Below are 25,203 nucleotides of genomic sequence, written 5' to 3'. Positions count from 1 at the left end.
AAGGCAGAGGTTGCAGTGAGCAGAGATCACGTCACTGCAGTCCAGCCTGGGTGACTCATGGAGACTCGATCTCAAAGAAAAAAAAAAAAAAATAATGTGAGAATTGCAAGAGTCTAACTCTGTCTCAGATGAAAGGAAAGGGTATTTCTCCCCATATTACAGGAAAGCAGGACATTTTGTAGTCCCATATCAGGCCAGGAGTGGGTCATAGCGATCGACTGCTCTTGGGCACTCAGGAAGAGTGAGAACTGTGGTAGAGAGCATGGGGCTTTGGGAGGGACAGATTCAGGGCCAACAGGGGCAGTGGCCTACTTTCCCTATCCCCTCCCAGTTATAGGTGGGTCTCTCCTTGCTCCTTGCACACACATTGCCATCTGGCCATGCCGGAGTCCTTCATCCACCCAATAAAGAACCTACTCTGTGTCAGCTGGGCACGGTGACTCACGCCTATAATCCCAGCATTTGGGGAGGCCGAGGTGGGCGGATCATGAGGTCAGGAGTTCAAGACCAGCCTGACCAACATGGTGAAACCTCGTCTCTACTAAAAATACAATAATTAGCCAGGTGTGCTGGCATACGCCTGTAATCTCAGCTATTCAGGAGGCTGAGGCAGGAGAATCACTTGAACCCGGGAGGCAGAGGTTGCAGTGAGCCAAGATCTTGCCGCTGCACTCCAGCCTGGGCAACAGAGGGAGACTCTGTCTCAAAAAAAAAAAAAAAAAAAGGACCTACTCTGTGTCAGGCCTATGCTGGGAGCAAGGGATGAGCATATGAGCAGATGAGCACAATGCCAGTCTGGTTAGGACGAGCTCACCTGATCAAGGAGACAGGCACAAAAAGAAATAATTGCAGATGGGTCTACAATGGAGGGTGCTGTGGGCATAGAAAGAGGGAAACTCACTGGTCTAAGGGCCAAGGAAGATCCCTGGAGAACTGGATCTTGAAGGACGAGAAGGCAAAGAGCACAGAACATGTAAAGGCTGGCACAAATGAGAGGGCCTGGGGAGTTGGTGGAAATAGCTCAGCGGGGCTGCTCATGGGGTTTTCTGAGTGGGACCAAACCAGGTTAGGGAGCCTGGAAGGGGTGGGCAGCCACAGACAGGCTCTGAGGCACATTTTCGTTTTAGCTTTAGGATGATCACTCTGGCTCAAGGGATGTGCGTGTGCGTGGCTGGGGGAAGGGGAATGAAGAGGAGAAAAGAGCAGAAGCAGGGAGAGAGAAGGAGGCTGATGTGCCACTCAGGCAGGGATGAAGAGGGTCCCTTCTGGGCAGTGAGCATGAATACATGGCTTGCCAGACAAATCTGTGTGAGGGGAAGCAGAGGAGTTGGTGATTTGTCACTGGACTTGGGTGAGGAGACAGTGACGGTGCCATCTAGCACTGCACCGAGTCTCTAACCTAGATGCCCCCTGAGCATGGCACTTCTGGGTGAGAGAGAGGAGCTCATTCAAGATGAGAGGAGCAGGGTCAGTTTGGAATATGGTGGATATGAGGTACCCCTGGAGCACCCAGGGGAGCCGTTTCTGTTGTCCTTGGCGTTCTGGGACACGCCTTGTCTTTCTCTCCCGGGTCTGTTCACACTGTTCCCTCCCTCCATTGGCAACACTCTTCCCCTCATCTGTCAGCCCGGTGTTTTCTCCAGGAGACATCCTTGACGTTGCCTGCTGAAAGTCAACTTTTTGTTGTCAGAGCCTCTGTACTGTAACATCTCTTCGAAGACAGGTCTCATTTCCCTGCCTCTCTGGGCATCTTCCACGGGCTTCATGCAGTCTGCACCTCGAGAAGCAGGAAGTGATGAAACACCTGAGTGCTGCTTCCCGTGGATCTCCATCACCCAGGAAATGGCACTGCATGCTACAGAGGGGGGATCCTCCCAGGGCTGACTCCAAGCAGGAAGTGACTCTCACCACCCTAGGGGGTTTGAAACACCTCTCCCATGCCCAGGAACCTAGAGCAGGCCAGCTGGCGCAGCCACTGCCCAGACGCGGGATGTTCTGGTTTCAGAGGTGGGGTAGGGAGCTGTAGCCTCCCAGTCGCCCTCAGGGAATCTGCTGAGGCACAGCCGATGGCAGGTGCAGTTGCCAGAGAAACCAGCTAATAACACCAAACACGTAAGGCCTCATCCTGACCCAGCATGTGAGCAAATGCGAAGGACTCAGGTCCCTCACCTCTCCCTGGGACTGGAAACCAACAACTTTCCCAAGGCTGGTATCCAGTCCGTCCTCTCCCTACCTAACAGGAGAAACCACAGGCCTGACTGAGGAGACCCTCAAGGCACCGTTTATGAGGCTGAGATAGGAGTGAGGAGTTCGTTTTGGATGGGGCAGGGCTTGGGGTAGGGGAGGAAGGGTCTCTGAGGTGACATCCTGAGATGGAGACAATGACAACGGCAGCCGCCATTTTATTGCACATCAGCCACGAGCCCCGCCTTCCATGCACAATGACATTTCATCCCCACAATCGATGAACACAACCATGATAGCCACGAACTCCCAACTCCTCCAGCTGCTAGTGCTCAACGGGGAAATCCCTGCCAGGTCTGTCTCATTGCAGAGCCCATATTCTTTCTGCCTGGCAGCAGTTACTCTCCTCAATGAGCAGGCACTGGTGCAGTCTTGGGTGGACACCAGTCACCCCTATGGAAATCTTTGATGGATGTTACAGGACAGGATTGGATTTGAGGGGTTTTGGAAATGGGGCTCAAGAGTCTTCATCATGAGGTGTTTCTGCGTCTACTGACCTGAGATACAGACAGGAAGTTCCATGGACACAAACACCCAGTTCCAAGGAGGCACACATTAACCTTCCCATGGTGTGGATGTGTGGGAACACATGGGCTGTTCATCACATTGCACCACTCTTCTGCAATCCACAGAAGAGCTGACCCAGCCTGGGGGCATACACGCACTCACGTATACTCAGCGTCCACATGCACTCACACCCTAGCTCAGCTCTGGGGACACTGAGGCCAGTGTGGGAAGAAGGGCTCTGGCTCCATCAGATGAGGCTGGCAATGCTGGATGTGGTCTCATGACGCCGGCCAGCAGACAACTGTCCTGAGATGCTGAAGATGCTGCCATGGCCGCCATGGCCACTGTGGGTGGAGGAGGTGGGCATACAGATGGAGGGGCAGTGTCCGCTCACGCCCACTTGATACAGCAGCAGGCCCAGCAGCAAAAGTGAGCCCAAGGCAGCCAGAGCAATGCCCACAGACAGCATGGCGGCCAGCGGCCTAGCAGGGGCAGGGGCGGCGGCCAGCCCGGCCAGGGTCAGGCCGGTCACCAGCAGCACGAGGCCACTGAGCAGCACCACGAGGGCATCGGCCCCTCCACCACTGCGCAGGAGGGCCACATGGTGGGCCTGGCGGATGCAGTTCATGTCCTGCACGGCCGAGCTCATCAGCTGTTTCACCAGAACCAGCAGAGCCAGCAGACAGAGCACAGTGCCTGTTGCTAGCCGCCATTCACCTGAGCGGCTGCTGGTGGTTGACAGCAGTGCCACGCCGCCCGCGCCACAGCCTGCCACGAGGCCCACTGCCACGACAAAGCAGAGCGCCGAGCGCCGTGGCTGCTGGGACCACCACAGCTCCACCTGCTCTGCCAGCATGTCTGGGGGCAGCCCCCGGCCCCTTGGGGCTTGAGCCTCCTGTTCAGACATGGCTTGGTCAGGCAGGGGTCAGGGTAGGTCAACGTCAGGGGTCAGAGGGTGCAGATCACAGCCTGGAGCACCCGCCACCTGCTTGGCAGCTACAGGCCCAGAGTCCCATTCCTCTCACAGTCCAGGATATAGTCACCCTCACCTGTAGGGGAAGAATCACAGTCTTACCCTCCCAGCCCACCTATCCCCCATGGTCCCACCTGGGGAGCCTTGGGGATGACCCCTGAGAATCCACCCCGGTGTCCCCCTGAATCTCCCCTGGGAAAGCCCCCTCTGCAGCACTGTCCCTTGGAAATGGCTCTCCAATGAAGCCAGGAGAGTATCCTGCCCATACAGTACCCCCCAAAACCCTCCAGGGAATCCCCTCACCCAGGCCCTGACCTCTCTGCCTCTGGCTCTCTCAGTCGCTGGTCCCATCCCGGCTGGCTGAGGGAGCTGGTGCCACGGTGGACGATGGGATGAACAGCCAGAGATAAAGCCTCATTCAGGATCCTACTCACATGGCCTCAGCTGTCACCACTGGTTCCTGGGGGGGAGCTGTGGGGATGGAGGGGGTGCTTATGACTTAACCCTTCTGGAACCAGAAGCCTGACTGACCTTTACTTCTTTTTTTTTTTTTTTTTTTTTTTTTGAGATGGAGTCTCACTCTATCACCCAGGCTGGAGTGCAGTGGCCAGACTTTAGTTCACTGCAAGCTCTGCCTCCCGGGTTTACGCCATTCTCCTGCCTCAGCCTCCTGAGTAGCTGGGACTACAGGCGCCCGCCACCGCGCCTGGCTAGTTTTTTTTTGTATTTTTTTTAGTAGAGACAGGGTTTCACCATGTTAGCCAGGATGGTCTCGATCTCCTGACCTCGTGATCCGCCCGTCTCAGCCTCCCAAAGTGCTGGTATTACAGGCTTGAGCCACCGCGCCCGGCCCGATACTTCTCTTTTAGGGCTGTGTCTCCTCCTCCTCTGTGGGTTAGGACCAGGCCCCTAACACCCTCCCTCCCCTAACATCCCATCCAATCCCACAGCCATGAGTTTGGTGTTATAAGCTGCCGGTTCCCAAATTCCTCTCTCCAACCTACATCTCCCTCCTGAGTCACTTGTCACTTTGATGTCCCTGTGATGCAACAGGTCCCAACCTAAGCTCGTTATCTTATTCAAACCTGCTCCTCCTGCGTTCCTCACTTCAGGCATGCCATCACCGCCCTCTCGGCCAGCTCCTCCTCCCTCTGCAGTATCTAATCCACATCCTGTCCCCAGGGCTCCACCTCTAAACACTTCTTTTTTTTTTTTTTTTTTTTTTGAGACGGAGTCTCACTCTGTAGCCCAGGCTGGAGTGCAGTGGCCGGATCTCAGCTCACTGCAAGCTCCGCCTCCCGGGTTCACGCCATTCTCCGGCCTCAGCCTCCCGAGTAGCTGGGACTACAGGCGCCCGCCACCTCGCCCGGCTATTTTTTGTATTTCTTAGTAGAGACGGGGTTTCACCGTGTTAGCCAGGATGGTCTCGATCTCCTGACCTCGTGATCCGCCCATCTCGGCCTCCCAAAGTGCTGGGATTACAGGCTTGAGCCACCGCGCCCGGCCTCTAAACACTTCTTTAGCCAGTTCCCTGCTCTTGTATTCACAGCTCCCGCCTCCACCTCCTCACTGGTCTTTCTGCTCCCCTTGCTCTTCTCCACACTCGCCATTCCCTCATGCCATCCTCCTCCACGATTTCTCTAAAGTGGAGCAAAGGAAAAAAGAGGGCTCTGGATTTGAACCCCAGCTCCAGTCCTTCCCACCGGTAGGAGCATGGCCAGGCACCTAACAGTGGTTGCTGATTTAACGTGTCTTCCAGAGGACAGCATGTCTCACACTGGGCAAAAATAAAGCACATGAGGTCCCTGCCCTCATGGAGCCCCAGTCTGCAGCAGGAGACAGAGACAGAAGCAAGCAGGCTGATGCCTGTGCTACGTGTGGGTGGGGGTTCGTCAGTCCAGAGCCCTGCAGAGCCCAGGAGAGGGGTCTAGGGGAGGTGCCAGGAAGCCTGAGTGGTTCATCTCTTTTTTTTTTTTTTTTTTTTTTTTTTTTTGAGACGGAGTCTCGCTGTGTCTCCCGGACTGGAGTGCAGTGGCGTGATCTCGGCTCACTGCAAGCTCCGCCTCCCGGGTTCACGCCATTCTCCCGCCTCAGCCTCCCAAGTAGCTGAGACTACAGGCGCCCGCCACCTCGCCCGGCTAGTTTTTTGTATTTTTAGTAGAGACGGGGTTTCACCGTGTTAGCCAGGATAGTCTTGATCTCCTGACCTCGTGATCCACCCGCCTCGGCCTCCCAAAGTGCTGGGATTACAGGCTTGAGCCACCGCGCCCGGCCTGAGTGGTTCATCTCTTACAGCCTCAGTCTCCTTATCTGAAAAGTGAGGACAATAACATTTATCTTGAGGGGTGGGGATGAGCCACCTGACATCTTCGTTTCGGAATTCCAACGGGGCCTAGAGCCTGCATAGATGCTCAAAGCGTGCTTTTTGAATACATGAAAATGATGTTACCCCTCCAAAGCAGGACAGGGCAGAAGATGTAGGTCCTGGGTCATTCTGGGAATATTACTATGTGGCCGTACACAGGTTACATCCTGACAAGGTATCTGTCCTCCCGGAGACTCCTCTGCAGAGGCTGACCCCTACCCCCCAGGTGGGCAGGGGCTGGTGCCAATGCCTCCAAGGAAGTGGGGGAGGTGGGCGTGGCCATGGAGTCTGTCCCAGCATTCCCCTGGGCTGTGACTTCACTGGTCTGAAAGTGCTTGCAGAGGTGTGCTGAGACAGCGGGGGCCAGGCTGGGGGCAGGGTGGAGGTTCTCAGGGGAAAAGCGAGTGGGAGAACGTAGGGGTGGTGGGGTGTGGGGGGACAATAGGTAACTCACGAGAAGCCTGGACGTGCTGGATCCCATCCGAGAAGGCAGGGCTGAGCAGGTGGGGCACTCTAGCTCGGTTTCCGGGGAGACACTTCACCTGCCTAACCTGCACTCAGGTGAGCCTGTGGGGAGGAGGATGAACAGGTGTTTCCAGGGCAGGGCCTGAGCCGATTGGCTGACGTGGCACTGCTCCTTCTGCTGGGCAGAGGCATTCCTGGGAAGGGAGGGGCTTCTGTCTGCTGCTGTTAGGGCTGGGAACACAATTCGCCGACCTAGGCAGCAGGAGGAATGTTGTGTATCTGCCCCAGAGTCTGGGCGCCAACCCATTCCCCAGCTCCGACCCGATTTAACTTTAGCTCCAGCTTCAAAACCACCCCCTAACTCCAGCTGCAGCTGCAAACCCTAGCTAGAACCCCCAGCTTCCACCCCTGTCCCAGCTCCTGCCGCACATCTCAGCCCCAACTCCCAGCCCCATTTCCAAATTCAATTCCAGTTCCAACTCCAAATCCAACCTCAAGTCTGGCTAGAAATCTCAGCTCCCAACTCCTAACTCCAACTCAGATTCTAGACTAAGGTCCTAGATCCCAACCTCATGCTCAGCCCGAACCTCGACTCCTGTTCCTGGATCCAGCCCCCAAACCCAACGCCAACCTCAAACCCAGCTTTAGCCCCAAATTCCAACACCAGCAGACCGCAAACACAGCCCCAGTACCTCCATTCCTTGGCCCTAGGCTGGAGCCTCCAAAAGCCCTTCGCTCATTCTCCCTCCAACGCCTGGCTTGCCCCACAGACTGGATCCTACTGGGGAAGCAGGATTTGAGTGAACAGGGAGGAGGGGTGAAGGCCTTTCAGGCGGGAGACAGGAGCTCCCAGAATAAACACTTCAGAGTAAACGCCACACTCCTTCACAAGGCTCATAAAGCCTCTGCCACATGCACCAGGTCAGTCATTTGCCACTGGCACCCTGCCCTCCTCTCTGCCCTTCCAGTTTTTGAACTCAAGAGTTCTCTCTTGCCTGGGATATTCGCCACTCCCCAGCCTCAGTCTGAGCGACTTGCATTCTTCAACTGAGATGCCACCTCCTCCAGGAAGCCCTCCCTGATTTGCAGGCTGGTTTAGGTGCCTCTTGCGTGCACCCATGGTCCCTGTGCTTCCCCAACTACTACTCTTACTGCAATGTGCTTAACTGCCTATTATGCATTTACCTGTCATCCTCTGCTAGATGTGTGGTCCCCAGCAAGTACAGGGACAGTGTGTCTTTTACTAATCATCATGACCTCAGTAGCTAGTATGTAGGAAATAATCAACACATATTTGTTGAATAATTGATTAGCAGACTAAACGATAGCGTGAACTGACAGCTGTGGGGGTTTTGAGCAGGAAGCATGTGAGATGAAGCTGGAAAGACAAGTTTGGCTCAGGTGGTTCAGGGTCTTGAAGGCCCATAGTGAGGCACTTGGACCGTGTAAGGGGCCCATGAAGGGGTCTGAAGTTTAACAGGGACACGGTCGGAGCTTCTAATAGGCAAATCTGGCACCACACACACACACACCACCCTCCGGACTGGTGAAAGGCAGGCTGGCTGGAGCTGGTATAGGCTGTCCCTCATCTCCTGGACCAGCCCCTGTGGTGTCTCTTGCTGTCTCCTCCTCATGTGTGTGAACTAGAAAAGAAAAACAAGATCACACTTGTCTTGTCATTATCAGTTCACAAAATAATTGTACTTAGCCCGCTTTTGCCATCTCTTTGCTTTGTTCCGTGGAGGTGACTGGAGGCCAGTCATAATTCTAGAACAGCCCTGTCCACTAGAAATATAGCCTGAGCCGCCGGGCACGGTGGCTCACTCCTGTAATCCCAGCACTTTGGTAGGCTGAGGTGGGTGGATCACGAGCTCAGGAGTTCAAGACCAGCCTGGCCAACATGGTGAAACCCTGTCTCTGCTAAAAACACAAAAATTAGCCAGGCATGGTGGTGGGTGCCTGTAGTCCCAGCTACTCAGGAGGCTGAGGCAGGAGAATCGCTTGAACCCAGGAGGCAGAGGTTGCAGTGGGGTGAGATTGCGACACTGCACTCCAACCTGGGTGACAGAGCAAGACTCCATCTCGGTGGGGTGGGGGGAGAAAAAAGAAATATAGTGTGAGCCACAGATATAATTTAAACATTTCTAATAGCTGCATTCAAAAATGAAAAAGAAACCCATACAATTAATACATTGAAATTAATATATTTTAATTGCAAAACACATTTTAATATATGTTATTGATGAGCTATTTTACAGTTTTATTTTGTACAAGGTATTTTATTTTTATTTTTAAAAATAGAGATGGGGGTCTCGCTGTGTTGTCCAGGCTGTTCTCAAACTCCTGGGTTCAAGCGATCCTCCTGCCTCGGCTTCCCAAAGTGCTGAGATTACAGGCGTGAAAAAAGTCTTGAAAATCTGGTGGGTATTATTTTACACTTACAGTGCATCTCATTTATCCCAGCCACATTGCAAATGCCCAGGCACCACATCTGTCATGTGGCTGTGTCCTTACTGGATGGCATGGCTCTAGATGTCCTTCCCCTCAGAGAAAGGTCAGGGCAGGCTGGATCAGGAGGATGGTTGGGCAGAATGGGTGGGGAAACAGTGGTGTGGCATTGCAGGTGTTCATCCTGTCACTTTGCAAAGGATTATAAAGGTATCCCCTTTATAATAAAGGGGCTTGACTCAGAGGAGCAGGGGAGCCAGAGGCCCAACAGGGCTTGCTGGCTGCAGATTCCTCTTGTACACATCTGACATTTATTTACCCACCCTGGTCCCCAGGAGGGTCCAGTCCCAGCCAGACCCATGGGCCAGCTGTTCCAGGCAGAGCTGCAGCAGGGGACCCATGAAATTTTCCTTCTTTTTCCCTGTCCCTTGGGGGTTTGAAGGGAACTTTTTGGATGGGAGAAACAAAGCCTAAAAGCTTCGTTGGTTTAAACATTGATTGGGCAAGGCTCTATTCTAGTTCTGGGTCTTATCAAGTAACTTGGAGTCAAGTGGAAAGGCAGGCTTCTCACAGGGCTGTTGAACTCTGTCCCCAAAACAGAGGTTGTTGGGGTAATTCAGACTGGCGACGGTGAAGGTCAGCAGGAGGAGGCAGCCGTGGGCACAGAGCGGAAGGTGCGGACGAACCACCCGCAGATTCACAAGAAGGTGGCGAATGGGAGTACTTGGGGGAGAACGCAGAGGCTGCGGGGCTGTCTCCCAGCTTCTGCCATGTTCCCACCACAGGCTGTTCTTAACCCAGTGGCCCCAGTGATCCAGTTAGGAGGTGCAGAGTCCCTCCAGCGGCCCGCCTCCCTCAGAGGAGCAGAGTCCTCCCGCCGCCTTAAGGCCCTCTCTGGCTTCATTCCTATTGCCCCAGAGCCTCTGCACCAGCAGCTCCATCTGCCTGGAATGCTTCCGATCCACATGACTCCCTCCCTCCCTCCTTCAGGAATGTTCTCAAATGGCATCTTCTCAGGGAGACCTCTTGGTCACCTTGTCTCAAATTGCAACCTCCCCAGTACTTCCTTTTTTTTTTTTTTTTTTTTTGAGACGGAGTCTCGCTGTGCTCCCAGGCTGGAGTGCAGTGGCCTGATCTCGGCTCACTGCAAGCTCTGCCTCCCGGGTTCACGCCATTCTCCCGCCTCAGCCTCCCAAGTAGCTGAGACTACAGGCGCCCGCCACCACGCCCGGCTAGTTTTTTGTATTTTCAGTAGAGACGGGGTTTCACCATGTTAGCCAGGATAGTCTCGATCTCCTGACCTCGTGATCCACCCGCCTCGGCCTCCCAAAGTGCTGGGATTACAGGCTTGAGCCACCGCGCCCGGCCCCCAGTACTTCCTATCCCCTGTCCTTATGTCTTTTATTTCCTTATGTCTTTTATTTCCTTATGTTTCTCCTTAGCATGATCACTCTGACATGCTATATATCTTTCTTATCAAATGGGAGTTTTGTCTCCTAGATAGTAAGCTTCCTGAAGGAAAGGATTTGTGTCTGTTTACTGTCCTATCCCTACCTCCTGGAACAGGACTGGCATAGAGTAGGTGCTCAATAAACATTTGTTGAATGAATGAATGAATAGTGGAAAGAACACTGGGTTTGGAGCTAGATTGATCTTGAAGGTTCAAGCCCCAGCTCTAGCTGTGTAACCGGAGAAAAACTGCTTAATCTCCATGTGTCTCATTCATTTGTAAGACGGAGATGACATAACTTACTTTATATAGTTGTAGGGGGATTAAATAATATAATTTGTCTGGGCATGGTGGCTGGCACCTATAACCCAGCACTTTGGGAGGCTGAGGTGGGCAGATAACTTGAGGTCAGGAGTTCAAGACCAGCCTGGGCAACATGGTGAAACCCCGTCTCTACTAAAAACGCAAAAAATTTGCTAGGTGTGGTGGCGGGCGCCTGTAGCCCCAGCTACTTGGGAGGCGGAGGCAGGTAATTGCTTGAACCCAGGAGATAGAGGTTGCAGTGAGCCGAGATTGCACCACTGTACTCCAGCCTGGGCAACAGAGCAAGACCCCGTCTCAAAAAAAGAAAAAAAAGAATGAATCCATTCAGCATCCATTGATCATATCCTTCCTGTGGCCCAGGTGTTGTGCAGGTGCTGGAGATACTGTGGTGAGTGGAGAGGCACTGTTCTTGCCATCCTGAGGGTGGTCTCAGGGGACAATGGATGTAAGGCATAGCACCTACAGGCTTCCAGTGTCTCCAGGCACCCACTCCCTTCTTAGTGAGTGATAGTTCCCCGAGATAGACATCTTTTGGAGTATTGGTCCCATTCACCATGACCATCCTCACTGCAAGGAAGAATCCCAACGACCAGATTATGTTTTGTGACCCACCACTGCAGCTACAGTTGATTAGATAGTGCCTCAGACTCTAGCTAGGCACCCAGATAGGTGAGTGTCCTTTGTGGGTCCAGACAGCAGGATCTGCTCCTCCCAATTTGGGAAATTTTAAAAGGAATTTCCATTTGTAGGTGGAACAAGCCCAACTGACTGAGAGGGAAGCGCTGCGACTGTTTCAGTACGGACACTCTTGGGGACTTGTTTGTACTTGTGTGTTATGTCCCAGCAAGTGAGCATCTTTTTTGGGTACCAGATGGCGGGGTCAGCTCCTCTCAATTTGGGAAATTCCTTAAGGAATTCCCATTTGCTGGTTGATCAAGCCCAAACACAGAAGAGAGAGGAAGCACCCTGACTGTTTCAGTTTGGACACTCTAGGGGCTTGTGTGTTGCTGCAGTAGTTGGATAGTGTTCTGGTGATTGTGTGTGTTTGATACAGTCATGAGGAATTAGAATTCAATTTGATAATCTTTTGCAATACTGTTTGGCCCCAATCTTGTTTGGAATCTGGAGTTGGCTGTTGAATGGGAAAGTGGGATGGAGTTGCATGTATCCAGGCTTTTGCGGTGCTGTTGTAAGCACAGTCAGGCCTGGTTAATATGCGATGTTTTCCTTTGGTGCTGTTTAGCCCCAGTGCTCTTTGGAGTCTGGGGAGGTTTGGCCCTTAAAAATCAAACTGCCATGAAAACTGCTTTACCCAAAATTTTGGCTCATAGCCTTTGTTGGATTACCTGTCAGGGCAAACAAAGTGTAACCATGTAAAGCTGGTGAGTTTGTATTGCTATGGCATGGGTGAAGTTTCAAGGTAAAAGCTATTGGATTTTCACTTGTATATGTGTCTACATACCTAGATGTGTTTATTTGTATGTACACTTGCTGTTGTATGTTGTGTTGGCTTATAAGAGCACTCATAAATTAAGTAAATAAGTCTAAGCAATTTTCTTTTCTTTTCTTTTTTTTTTGAGATGGAGTCTCGCTGTGTTGCCCAGGCTGGAGTGCAGTGACGTGATCTCGGCTCACTGCAAGCTCCGCCTCCCGGGTTCACGCCATTCTCCTGCCTCAGCCTCCTGAGTAGCTGGGACTACAGGCGCCCGCCACCACGCCTGGCTAATTTTTTGTATTTTTAGTACAGACGGGGTTTCACCATGTTAGCCAGGATGGTCTGGATCTCCTGACTTTGTGATCCTCCTGTCTCGGCCTCCCAAAGTGCTGGGATTACAGGCGTGAGCCACCGCACCCGGTTGAAGCAGTTTTCAAGTTCACATGACTTAAGTAAATCTTTACTAAACAAACTGGTTTTAAAATTATTGGTAGAATGAAAATATAAATGTCTTCAGAATTGTCAGCATACATTTCTGTCTGGATTTTATATTTGTCACCGTGCTTGGCCCTTAACTTGGAGGCTCTAAAGAGAGCACCTGAAGTTCACTGGCTATGAAAAAACTGGTTAGGCCGGGTGTGGTGGCTTATGCCTGTAATCCCAGCACTTTGGGAGGCCGAAGCAGGCAGATCACTTGAGGTCAGGAGTTTGAGACCAGCCTGGCCAACGTGGTGAAACCCCATCTCTACTAAAAATACAAATTAGCTGGATGCGCTGGTGCACACCTGTAATCCCAGCTACTTGGGAAGCTGAGGCAGGAGAATTGCTTAAACCCAGGAGGCAGAGGTTGCAGTGAGTTGAGACTGCACCACTGCACTCCAGCCTGGGTGATAAGGTGAGACACTGTCTCAAACAAACAAACAAAAAAAAAAAAAAAAAGAAAAAAAAAAAGAAAAAAACTGGTTAACAAGGAAATAAACAACTTTAAATGATGGTGTCTAATAACTGTTTTCAGAAATAATCTAGATAAACTGTTAAAAATGAAAGAATTGAGTACATGTAAATGGCATGTTTTAGGTAAACTTTTTGTGTAATTTTAAATCTTAAAATTATTTTGATGCTCATTAACATCTGCATCATTTCCAGTTAAGAAAGGGTTATGATACGGGGAAATATGTTTCTAGAAACTGTGAAACTGTTCTCAGCTATAAAATGCTCACATCTGATAGTTCAGGATTTATTGCTTCCTAGGGTTTCACTAAAACTTAAGGTTACCAAGGATAAGAATTAGAGTTAATATATAATTATGCCTATAAAATGTGCCACAAATGTGCTATTAGTGAGAAAAAGAATAATTATATCTAATTCAGAAGTTATTTAAAAGTAAAATTAATTCAAATTATGGACTTGAAAATGATTATGAAACAAAGTAGTAAGGAACCAGTAAGTAAGGGAGAGAGGTGTGAAGAAAGTCATGGATGTGAAGATGTAATTTTGGCAAAGAAGATTGTAAAGAAAAGATAATAATTTTGTATGAGAAAGGATCTTGTGTGGTGAATTTTTTATCTTGGAGTAAAATGTCTGGTTATTTAAAGAAAAAACAAGAAGAAAAAAATCTGGGACTGGATGGAAAACCCAGTCATGTTGTAAAAAGACTTATTTTTTTAAGTTCTGAACAGAAATAGTACATTATATATTTTGTTGTTTGGAGAAGTGGATGAGAGTGGAACTGTTTTAAGTGGTGTTTGTTTCCAGGGTGAGTCAACTGAATCAATAGTTTGGGTTGGTTTCAGATCGGTTCCTTTAATGAAGAAAAACTGTGATATGGATACAAAGTTTTAATGTTCAGGAAAGATTAGCCTTGTCCTTAAGGAAATTATATTGATTAGAATTTCTCTCAAATGAATTTAAAGTGACATTCACTTGGATTAAGTAGTAATAAAAAAGGTGATATTTTCTAGTGATTTTTAAAAATCTGAAGTGGTTTATCACTGATTGACCTTCATGTGTATAACCTGAAAACAAAATATGTGCAAGTGTTGCACTGGTTTGAAGATTTTGGCAGTAAAAGTTACCTAATCAGTTGTCAGTACTGTGTCTAGAAACCAGTCTTGGAAGTGTGATGATGTGCTTTTAAAATAACTGAAAAGAAATTGTTTTGTACTTGTTCTTACTTTGTCCTTGTTTTGTTGTATAGTATTGTGTCCGGAATTGGTTCCTTCCAGTGGGTTCTTGGTCTCGCTGACTTCAACAATGAAGCCGTGGACCCTCGCAGTGAGCGTCACAGTTTTTAAAGATGGTGTGTCCAGAGTTTGTTCCTTCCGATGTTCAGATGTGTCCAGAGTTTCTTGCTTCTGGTGGGTTCCTGGTCTCGCCTGACTTCAGGAGTGAAGCTGCAGACCTTTGCAGTGAGTGTTACAGCTCTTAAAGGTGGCGTGTATGGAGTTGTTTGTTCCTCCTGGTGGGTTCATGGTCTCGCTGACTTCAGAAGTGAAGCCACAGACCTTCGCAGTGAGTGCTACAGCTCTTAAAGGTAGTGCGGACCCAAAGAGTGAGCAGCAGCAAGATTTATTGCGAAAAGTGAAAGAACAAAGCTCCCACAGCCTGGAAGGGGACCCAAGCAGGTTGCCACTGGCTGCGCGGATGGCCAGCGTTTATTCCCTTATTTGGCCCCACCCATGTCCTGATGATTGGTCCATTTTACAGAGCACTGATTGGGCCATTTTTACAGAGTGCTGATTGGTGCGTTTACAAACCTTTAGCTAGACACAGAGCACTCATTGGTGTGTTTTTACAGAGGGCTGGTTGGTGCGTTTACAAACCTTTAGCTAGACACAGAGCACTCACTGGTGTGTTTACAATCCTTTAGCTAGACAGAAAGGTTCTCCAAATCCCCACCCGATCCAGAAGCCCAGCCAGCTTCACCTCTCTGTATTTAAGTGAAAGATTATTTCTCATATTGAATTTACAAAACTGATACTTGCATTTACCATATTTCAATGATGGAGGAAAAAGTTGTCTTAGTTTGGTAAGTTTGGCATAGGGCTTATCACATTTTTGATGCTTTGGGTCACAGTTCTGTCACTAGAATACTAGCAATTAGACATATGCAATGAGTAACCTAACTATTTTAATACACTGGTTTGAAATACTGCAGGCAGTTATTCCTAAACACTAAATCACACTGTTTTTATTTGTAACATGTTAGAGAAAACGATAGGACTTTCTTTAGTATAAATATCCTAGTAACTAATGCTTGTGTTGTTAAGTTACAGGGCTTTGATTCTTGAGCCTCAAGAAGGCACCAACCTGATAAATTTTGAGCATTGATACCAGTCAAATCCTCAGGACAGTGATGCAAGGCCAGTTCTGGGCCCATGTGTTGGAATAACAGGGTTTTCTTGGAGTATTGATCTGCTCTTTAATAGAAAATTGGGACCAGGCATGGTGGCTCATGCCTATAATCTCAGCACTTTGGAAGACCGAAGTGGAGGATCACTTGAGGCTAGGAGTTCAGGACCACACTGGCCAACATGGCGAAACCCTGTCTCTACTAAAAATACAAAAATTAGCTGGGCGTGGTGTCGTATGCCTCCCAGCTACTTGGGAGGCTGAGACACGAGAATCTCTTGAACCCAGGAGGTGGAGGTTACAGTGAGCCAAGATGGTACCCCACTGCACTCTTGAATGCAGGTTTCTGATAACTTTGGAGATTGTGCCATTGAATTAGAGAGAAAACTTTCAGTGCACTTATTGAAAGGCTGATGTGCTCATATCCCAATACAAAGCAGAGCAGGAGTTGATTGCATGGACTGAACTAATAAGGGACTGAATTTTTTAATGGCTTTTGTTGTTTGAAATATTGCTGATTCTTTTTGTTTTTCAGAGTCTGGAGAATTTTTTTCTTTTGAGCTATTTATATCCTTGAAATATACTTTAAGTGTATTGAGTAGAGTATACTCCTATAAACACAATTTGAAACATGTTTCTCTCTCTGCCTAATTTCTCCAGAATTTGGAAACTATTTGTGAATATTCTTTTTTTTTTTTCCCCCTGAGATAGAGTCTCGCTCTGTCACCCAGGCTGGACTGCAGTGGCGCGATCTCTGCTCACTGCAAGCTCTGCCTCCCGAGTTCCTGCCATTCTCCTGCCTCAGCCTCCTGAGTAGCTGGGACTACAGGTGGACTACCTGCCACCATGCCCAGCTAATTTTGTGTATTTTTAGTAGAGACGGGGTTTCACCATGTTAGTCAGGATGGTCTCGATCTCCTGACCTTGTGATCCGCCTGCCTCAGCCTTCCAAAGTGCTGGGATTACAGGCATGAGCCACCATGCCTGGCCGAATATTCTTAATTCATGGCAATGTGTTTGCTTTCATACATTAAATAAGAATCTGTTTTCTTTTGTAATGGGACACACTTGGAGGAACTGGTTATTTTCCCAGTGCTTTGAAATGGCCTTGTGATAGGTTCCAGCAAAGCCAATTTAGGAGAGCTTATGTTGTCAATGATTCTTGCTGCAGTTTGTGTAGGCAATCAGGTCAAGTATATGGGACTGAAGCCTATTTTGCAGGTAGATTGGTCCTGCTGTGATTCATCTTTGGTGAAAGTGGCAGACTGGAGAAAGAAAGACTGTTTCAGAAGAAAACTCTGTATTAGATTAACCTTTGATTCCTCAGCGGCCACATGGTCACTCATGGTATGGAGCTGCCTACGACACCCCTCCTCAGCATGAAGCAGCCAGAAACATTGACAGCCAGATTCCTTATGATTGAGTAACTGATAAATAGAAAGGGAGCACTGAAACTGGCCCAAGACTCCCAAAGACTGTTCTTTTGGAGGAACATAGAAATTGATCCTTCTGCTGTTAAAGCTTGAAACTTGTATTAGTTTTATCTGAGTTCCTTCCTCAGGAAAGGACCTTCAAAAAAAGTATCAGAGAACTGAAACTCACCAGATCACTGCACCAGATGCCTCCTTGCCCCTCCATAGTCCTTGTTTTCTTACACATTGTTACATTTCTTCCCTGGTATATAAACCCCTAGTTTTTAGTCAGGGAGATGGATTTGAGGCTGAGCTCTCATCTCCTTGGCTGCAGCACCTGATTAAAGCCTTCTTCCTTGGCAATACTTGTCCTCTCAGTGATTGGCTTTCTGTGTGGTGAGCAGCAGGACCTGGACCAAACCTCGGGTGTTTCCCTAACATTCTCATAGTTCCACTTACAATACACTTAATATGTTAATACATGCAGTAGGTGTTTGGCACTAATTCCTATTTGTAGCCCCTGCCAAATCCCATAGATGAGCAATAAATATAAATCTACATAGTAGATGAGCAATATATATAAATTCTTGTATGCTACTGGTCATAGTAGGTGATTAGTAATGCTAGTCCCTCCTGCTTCCAGGTGCACAGAGCAGGCTTATTTCTTTGGAAATCTGCTCCCCAGCCTACCTCAGCATAGGGCAGTCTGGGCACATCTTAGACATGCTTGAAGCCTAAGTAGGCCCTTGAACCTCCAGTGGTCTAGGAGAGCTCACCCCAGTGGAGTTCAGAAAGAGTGAACTCCCATTCCTGGCCCTAACATGCCTTCCCTTTCACTTCTCACTCCGAATCCAGAGGAGTGATTATAAGGGGATCCTACCTGGGCACACAGATGTTCCCAGGCCTTCAGGTACTTCCTGGGAACAGCAATGGCTGGCCATATTTTGTATAAGAAGCAGGACAGTGATGCTAGAATCTTCTGTAGGTCAGGCTTTTCAGTGTTGAGATAACAGGATACCGGGGGAGTCTCAGCTAGGTAGCTCACACTGCCTGGCCACAGCTGATGCCAAAACTCTAGAAGAAGGTGAGGGGCCCAGTGAGGAATTCTGGAGGTTACTATACAAAAGTGGCACAGCACTCCCCAAAGGCACCAGCCATCACACCAGAATTGAGTGAATATCTAGAGCTCAATGATGGACTGCAACCGGGAGAGCAAGAGTGGAGTCTGTGTGCCAAGGCCTAGTCACTTGAGTGACCAGCAGGGGCCCTAAGGCTGCTTACAGGAGGAGGTGACTGCTAGGTCTGCTCCAGCCCTGAGGGGGCTGAAGCAGTCAACTGGATGAAGAAACTCGTGAAGGAAAAGGGGCACCAAAGGGGTGAGTGCCTTCAGTTTCTCCATGGAGTCTGGATAGACAAAGTAGAGGGAGGTCTTGGATGCTAGAGAACCAATGCCTCCAGATGGGTGGATTAGGAGCAAGCACTGAAGACAGAACATGGAGACATAAGCAAGATGGAACCTCTGGCCCTACATTTACTAACAAGAAGCTGTGTGCACCTCTATGCAGCCAAGAAAACACCTTGTTGACCTGCTGGCCAAGGTGCCAGGTTCTGCTAGGGTGGGGCCCTCCCTCGGCCCATACTTCTTCCTCACCAGCTGGACAGCATCCAGGTTTAGGTTAGGCTTAGATTAGCTTAGCCTGGGAGTTTCCACTCCTTTAACTTCTGATTTAGACTCTCAGGGTTTCAAGTTCCTATAACCTTCACTTGGTCTACAGTGTTTTGTTTGGGCATCTCTCCAGTGCAGTGCATAAGAAGAGTACCTTTGGAGTCACTGGGTTGACTGGGATGCAACCCCACCCCTGCCTGTGTGACTATGTGCCAATCACTTTACTCCTCTTTGGTTTTGATTTCCTTGTCTGCGGACCGAGGTCCATCTTGTACTTGAAATGTGACATCACAATTCGAAGACATTTTGCAGCTGAAAAATCTATCACTTGAATATTGATATGTCAGCCATTAAGAATTTCCTTCTGGTCTTCAGAAAAGCTCCAGTTTCTAGTGCATTTTTCTTTTTCCCAGGCCCCTGCTCCTTGCCCCTTGGTTTGGCTAACTCTCACCAGTCCTTAAGTCCAAAGAGTTCACATCTCTTCCTCCCCACTGCCATCATCCTGGTCCAAGCTACTGTCCTGTTTCACCTGGGCACCCACGACATCCCCTGCATCCACTACTGCATCCCTTACCCTGTAGAACTCTCCTAGCGGGACAGACAGGTATTAAGCAACTAAACACACGTTACAGTGAGGATTATGAAGAAAAACGATGCGGTGCGTGCAGTTTAGGTGGGAGAGAGTCAAGGACTGCCTTTCTGAGGAAGTGACATTTAAGCTGAGATCTAAAGGATAAATAGAAGTTCACAAAGTGAGGTGTGGGGCAAGAGCGTTTCAGGCAGAAGAAACTGTGTGGAAAGAGCTGAAGGCAGGAAAAACCTTGGCCTCTTGTAGGAACTGAAAGGACACCAATGTGGCAAGAGCTTGGTGAGCAGCGGCACTGACTCCCAGCGGCTTAGCATTGGCTTCTGGGTGGCCCATAGCTTCTGTGTGCCTTTAAGGTCCTGCACAATCTGCCCCTGCCGGCCCCTCATCCCCAGTCTCATTTCAAGTCCGTTTCTTCTGCCAAGGTGAAGCCAACATGCCAGTTTGAAGTGGAGGAGTTTGGGTCCTGGAAGATCCCACCTATCCATCATAATAATGCAATGGGCTGTCATCTTTGCAGCTGAACTTCTCTGGGGGTGCCTGGATCCTTCCCTGCTCTCTGGATCTGGCTTCCCAGTAGGGCGAGGGCATGTGAAGAACATGACAGCATGGGGGAATGAGCTGGCTGCTGTGACAGGGTGCAGGCTGGGTGGGGGTTGTTCCTCAGCAGAGAGAGTCTCCTGCAGACCCTGTGGAGCCCTTTGCTCATGGCCTTTGCCTGCATGCTCCTTCTGCTACCCCAGCCTTTGGGAGACCTTGCCAAATGTGACTGCCAAGCCTCAGCTCTCTGTGAAAGTCAATCCATGAGCAGTGCTGAGAGTTTCAGTAAAGTGATTACGGAAAGATGGGACAATGCCAGGTTTAAGACAGCCAGAGGTGACCAGCAGGGACCAGCAGGGACTGTGGGCTTAAACATTTCTTATTTGGGTATTAGAGGGGCGTCTGGTCTCTGCAGGTGGGAGAAGAGAGGGACATTGGATTATATTCTTTTGCTCTTTAATGCATAAAGAATTATCTCTCTTGGTACCTGTGTGTGGCTGGGTCTCCCAGGATGGGGCCTGAGAGGAATAACCAAAGGGGAAGTGCATCCCTCCCACCCCAGAAATGGAGGAGCAGCGCAGGACCCTGCAGAACAAAGACGGCAAGTCTAGAATGACATGGAGGCACAGGAAATGAGGGCAGGGCTCTACTTAAGAGTTCCAAGAACAGGGTCAGCAGATAATGTAAGACTTCGGGGAATTCTTGCAACACTTCCATGTCTGCTATTTTACCGTCATCTTTTCCTTCTTTACACAGATTAAAAAAAAAAAAAAACCCTCAGAGGCCAGGCACAGTGGCTTACGCCTGTAATGCCAGCACTTTGGGAGGCCAAGGCAGGTGGATCACTTGAGGTCAGGAGTTCGAGACTAATCTAACCAACATGGTGAAACCCTGTCTCTACTAAAAATACAAAAATTAGCCGAGTGTGGTGGCACACACCTGTAGTCCCAGCTACTCAGGAGGCTGAGGCAGGGGAATCACTTGAACTCGGGAGGCAGAGGTTGCAGTGAGCCAAGATCGTGCCACTGCACTCCAGCCTGGGCGACACAGCGAGATTCCATCTCCAAAAAAAAAAAAAAAAAAAAATCCGGCCAGGCACGGTGGCTCACACCTGTAATCCCCAGTGGATCACGAGGTCAGGAGATGAAGATCATCCTGGCTAACACGGTGAAACACTGTCTCCAATAAAAATACAAAAAATTAGCCGAGTGTGGTGGTGGGCAACTGTAGTCCCAGCTACTCAGGAGGCTGAGGCAGGAGAATGGCATGAACCCGGGAGGCGGAGCTTGCAGTGAGCTGAGATCGCGCCACTGCACTCCAGCCTGGGCGACAGAGCGAGACTCTGTCTCAAAAAAAAACAGTCCTTAGAAAGCCTCGCTGCATTTCATGAAGGAGACAGGAATGAGCAGGCTTTGGTCCTTACTGAGCTGGCAGAGGAGAGGCCAGGCGAGGAGCAGCAGGCAGCCCCATCTGCAAGGCCCGGAAGAAAGGGTGGCAGGAAAGCCAGCCCCAAGTCCAGTGTGATCTCTCAGTGCCAGGCAGTCCTGTGCCCAGACAGGGACAAGCATAGGTGGCTTCAGATGAGCTGGAGCGCCCAGTCCTCAGCCTCCCTTCTTTCCCTCTCCTGGCCTTGGCCTCCCAGCTAAGCAGAAGTTAGACAAGGTGTGGGCAAACATCTTTATTCTGTGTCCCAGATTCCCCAGGGCAAGAGAAAGAGGTTGCTGGGGTCAGTGCTGCAGGGACCATACAGACTCCAACCGCAAATCTGGCCTGGGGACAGACATGCTGTGTTTCTTCTGGTTGTGGCTGGAGATGGCTCACCAGAGGGGGTCAGTTGGTCTTCACCTCTAAGTCTACCTCAGAGTTGGAGAGGGAAGGAAGCCGAACTCCAGCAAGGGTGTGGAACCCTGTGATCTGCTCTTGCTCTTGGATCTGGTCTCTGAGGCGCTGGATTTCTAGGCGCTGCATTTCGATGATCCTCCCAGTTTCTTCTTGCTCGTTCAACCTTGCGGTGGGAGCCGTGCTGAGCATGTCCCTGCTGGGTTCTGTGAGGGACAGCAGGACTCATGTGGACCTGTCCATTGCACTGCTGCAGAGCCGATCCTCCCCTCCTCCCTCCCTGCTTCCTCAAACATTTATTGGGCACCTACTGTGGAGCCGACACTCAATCCCAGATGCCAGAGGTACAGAGACAAGCCATTTTGCCGTCTCGCAGAGAGATGGAGAAGTGAAGCAGCATACTTTTGAGTGATGAGGTGAATACTGAGAACCACCCCAGCCCAACCCCTCTCCTAAGCCCCCAGATCCGCCTGCACAGAGGCCCCCACCCACGGAGGCCACCCCTTCTCCCATTCTCCACATCCTAGGCAAGATGGCACTCTTCTGCTGACCTATGTTGGCTTCTGAACTGCCAGTCTTTCTCCTTGTGCAAAACCCCTGCTCCTGGAGACAGACCCCTTCCTGCCTCTCCAGGTGTGTCCACTCGTATCCTGTTCCTTGAAGACTTTCTCCCCGAGTCATCCTCCCTGTCTGAGGTGCTGGCATCATCCTGGGCAATGGCAGTGTCCACCAGGGTCCACGGCTCACCGCTGCCCCACAAGGCTGAACTTGCAGCGTTAGTGACCTTGGCCTCCACGCCATGCCAGCACCCACTCCTGTGGCTTCCCCTCCCTTGTCACCTGGATGCCATGCTTTAGGTCTTTCACTCTAGCACTGTTCTCTATTTTCTGACCACAACTGCTGTAACTGCTCTATGCATGTCACACATGATCCTGGACTAAACTGAGACCCCCCTCTTCCTGGACAACTCAATTTCTTGCCTACCAAATGGGCTCTTTTTAGATTTACTCCCTTTTCTGGCCAGCTAGACCCCAGTGAGTTTCTTCCTCCATCTTCCCAACAGCGCCCTCAGTGTTCTGGTTGCCTTGTCCTCCTGTCCTATGCGCCCTGCTTGGGATCCACTGGGCTTCCTAGATTTGATGATAGGCATCTTTCATCAATTCTGGAAAAACTCTCGGCTGTGCCTTATTGTAATGTTGCCTCTCCTCATTCTTTCTTTCTCAAACTTCAATTAGACATACATTGCTTTATCCCACTCTCTCCTCTTTGTCTTTTACTATATCTTTATCTCTCTAGGCTGCAATCTGGGCAATTTATTCTTTTAGCTCACAAATTCCCCCTTCAGATGTGTCTAATCTACTGTTCAATCTGTCCATTGAGCTTCTAATTATAATAGTTTTCATTTCTAGAAGTATTATTTGGTTCCTTTTCAAATCTGCCTATGCAATTTTGGAAGACTTTTGCTTTTTTGTCTTATTTTCAAATTCCTTTTTTATTTTTTCAGACATGAAATTTTCTTATTTTAATAATCATACGAGCTGTGGGTCTTTGTTGGTTTTATTCTGTAGTTTGATTTTTTTGTTGATTTTCACTCCTGGCGGTTTATTTTTTCAAGTATTTAGTGACTTTTGATTGTGAGCTCATGTTCCTCAGAATATTATTTATGGGAATTCTTTGAAGCCTGTATTTAAAATGTACTCCTCCAGAGAAAATTTGCATTTGCTTCTGCTTGGGGCCTAAGGACACTACTACTATGGGGTCCTTTTAAGGTAAATTTTCAGCTAAGATGGCCTTGAGACACAAATTGAATGCAAATTCTAGACTAAAACTTGTCTGAGTAGGGACTTTTGGTTAGAAGTTGTCATGCAGAGACCTCGTCTCAAGTTTTTTCTTTCCTTCATCCAGAGCCAAGATTGACACAAACACTTTCTCACCCATCTTCTTATGCAAGGTAAGTTTTCTCCTGTAGTCAATCTTTAGTTTTCTAATTCATTCTATTTTGCTTTGACTCTTTCTTTTTTTTTCTTTCTTTTTAAAACAGAGATCCTTGTCAGTTTTCCCATATGCATAAGGGGAGAAAAATAAAAACGTGCCTGCAACAGTAAACTGGAAGGAAAGCATGGTTTTCCTAATATTTTATTAATTTAATTTTGAAAGTTATATATGCTTGTAGTCAAATAACCCTATAAGGCTTATTACAAATAACAGTATCTCTTGTTCTACATTCCACTCAATTTCTCAATCCTCAGAGGCAACAATTTCAATTATTTTAGCTAATTCTTTTGATATCTACTTCCACACTCTGCTTTGATTAATGTGCTTACATTGCTTCTTTGATTTATCATTTTTAGGCATTATCTATTGACTTCTCTCTTGAAAGACGAGGATTTAGCTTTCCTTCAGCACCCTCCCCTGCCCCTGCATACTTCCCATCCTTTCATCCTCCCAATTTTGAGTAGATCAATAGTTAGAATTTAATTATGATTAACATAACTGCTGGTCACAGTTGAGCCATGTAGTATACAATGATTCATTTCTCTTTTCCATACAATAATTTCTGTTCCCTAAAGTTAATAATTGCTTTGTGTTTTCATTTGCAAAATTTTATTTTTATTTTTTAAAATTTATTTATTTATTTATTTATTTATTTATTTATTTATTTATTTTTGAGATGGAGTCTTGCTCTGTTGCCCAGGCTGGAGTGCAGTGGCACCATCTCGGCTCACTGCAACCTCCACCTACCAGGTTCACACCATTCTCCTGCCTCAGCCTTCCGAGTAGCTGGGACTACAGGCGCTTGCCACCATGCCTGGCTAATTTTTTGTATTTTTGGTAGAGACAGGGTTTCATCATGTTAGCCAGGATGGTCTCGATCTCCTGACCTTGTGATCCACCCACTTCGGCCTCCCAAAGTGCTGGGATTACAGCCGGCCTCATTTGCAAAATTTTATATGTCCATATTGCTAATGAAACTGTCTCAATAGTCCCATAGACAGTTGTTTTTGAATAAACATAGAAATTGACCCTTCTGCTATTAAAACCTGAAACCTGTATTTGTTTTATCTGAGTTCCCTCTTCAGGAAAGGACCTTCAGGCTCCTTAAAAAGGGAATGTCAAAGAACTGAAACTCACCAGATCGCTGCACTGGGTGGCCCTTGGCTCCTCCCTAGTTCTTGTTTTCTTACCCATGTTACATTTCTTCCCTGCTATATAAACCCCCAGTTTTAGTCAGTAAGAGATATGGATCTGAGACTCAGCTCCCATCTCCTTGGCTGCAGCACCTGATTAAAGCCTTCTTCCTTGGCAATACTTGTCCTCCCAGTGATTGGCTTTCTATGCTGTGAGCAGCAGGACCTTGACCAAACCCCTGGTGTTTCAGTAATATATTTTGTTTCCTTGATCAGGGACGTCTTGCTTGTGGCAGCTTGGCTGCTGTGGGCTGGCAGTCTCAGAAGCCCTCCTAAGCAGCTGCCCATCTAATTTTGGCTGGAGGTGAGTTTCCATCTCTCTCTGGCCCTGCCATAGCCAGCCCCAACTTTGTTCCTGATTGCCTTGGAAGAACTGCCTTTGAAATTTGACATCTGTACCCAGACAGGTG

General features: G+C 48.8%; 2 protein-coding genes and 1 long non-coding RNA gene across 13 annotated transcripts in view; 1 reads left to right on the top strand and 2 right to left on the bottom strand.

Moving 5' to 3' along the window:
• Window positions 1-2,373: 2,373 nt before the first annotated feature.
• TMEM125 (transmembrane protein 125) lies at window positions 2,374-7,522 on the bottom strand. Its single transcript, XM_003891711.5, has 4 exons — window positions 7,247-7,522; window positions 6,544-6,656; window positions 4,040-4,195; window positions 2,374-3,800 (listed from the first exon to the last, which is right to left on the bottom strand). The coding sequence occupies exon 4, from the start codon at window positions 3,656-3,658 to the stop codon at window positions 2,999-3,001; it is 660 nt and encodes a 219-aa protein (XP_003891760.1). The 5' UTR covers window positions 3,659-3,800; window positions 4,040-4,195; window positions 6,544-6,656; window positions 7,247-7,522; the 3' UTR covers window positions 2,374-2,998.
• The window catches only part of LOC110743664, a 90,267-nt gene continuing 71,634 nt past the window's right edge, over window positions 6,571-25,203 (top strand). For 2 of the 7 annotated variants that reach the window (XR_002522997.2, XR_002523001.2), the window contains exon 1: window positions 24,450-25,200. This is a non-coding gene — a long non-coding RNA (uncharacterized LOC110743664). Of the gene's footprint in view, window positions 6,651-23,315; window positions 23,557-24,445; window positions 25,201-25,203 lie in introns of those variants that run through there. The other 5 variants (XR_004184585.1, XR_004184588.1, XR_004184584.1 and 2 more) reach the window with 5 other exon arrangements.
• CFAP57 (cilia and flagella associated protein 57) overlaps window positions 21,430-25,203 on the bottom strand; it is a 76,016-nt gene continuing 72,242 nt past the window's right edge. For all 5 annotated transcript variants that reach the window (XM_021940360.2, XM_021940356.2, XM_009206536.4 and 2 more), the window contains one exon: window positions 21,430-21,811. In XM_021940360.2, coding sequence (XP_021796052.1) covers window positions 21,597-21,811 — 215 coding nt within the window. In that variant the 3' untranslated portion in view covers window positions 21,430-21,596. The remainder of the gene's footprint in view (window positions 21,812-25,203) is intronic.

The sequence above is a fragment of the Papio anubis genome, chromosome 1 (genome assembly GCF_008728515.1).
Source record: "Papio anubis isolate 15944 chromosome 1, Panubis1.0, whole genome shotgun sequence".
Taxonomy (NCBI): domain Eukaryota; kingdom Metazoa; phylum Chordata; class Mammalia; order Primates; family Cercopithecidae; genus Papio; species Papio anubis.
This window is presented reverse-complemented; position numbering and strand designations above follow the sequence as displayed.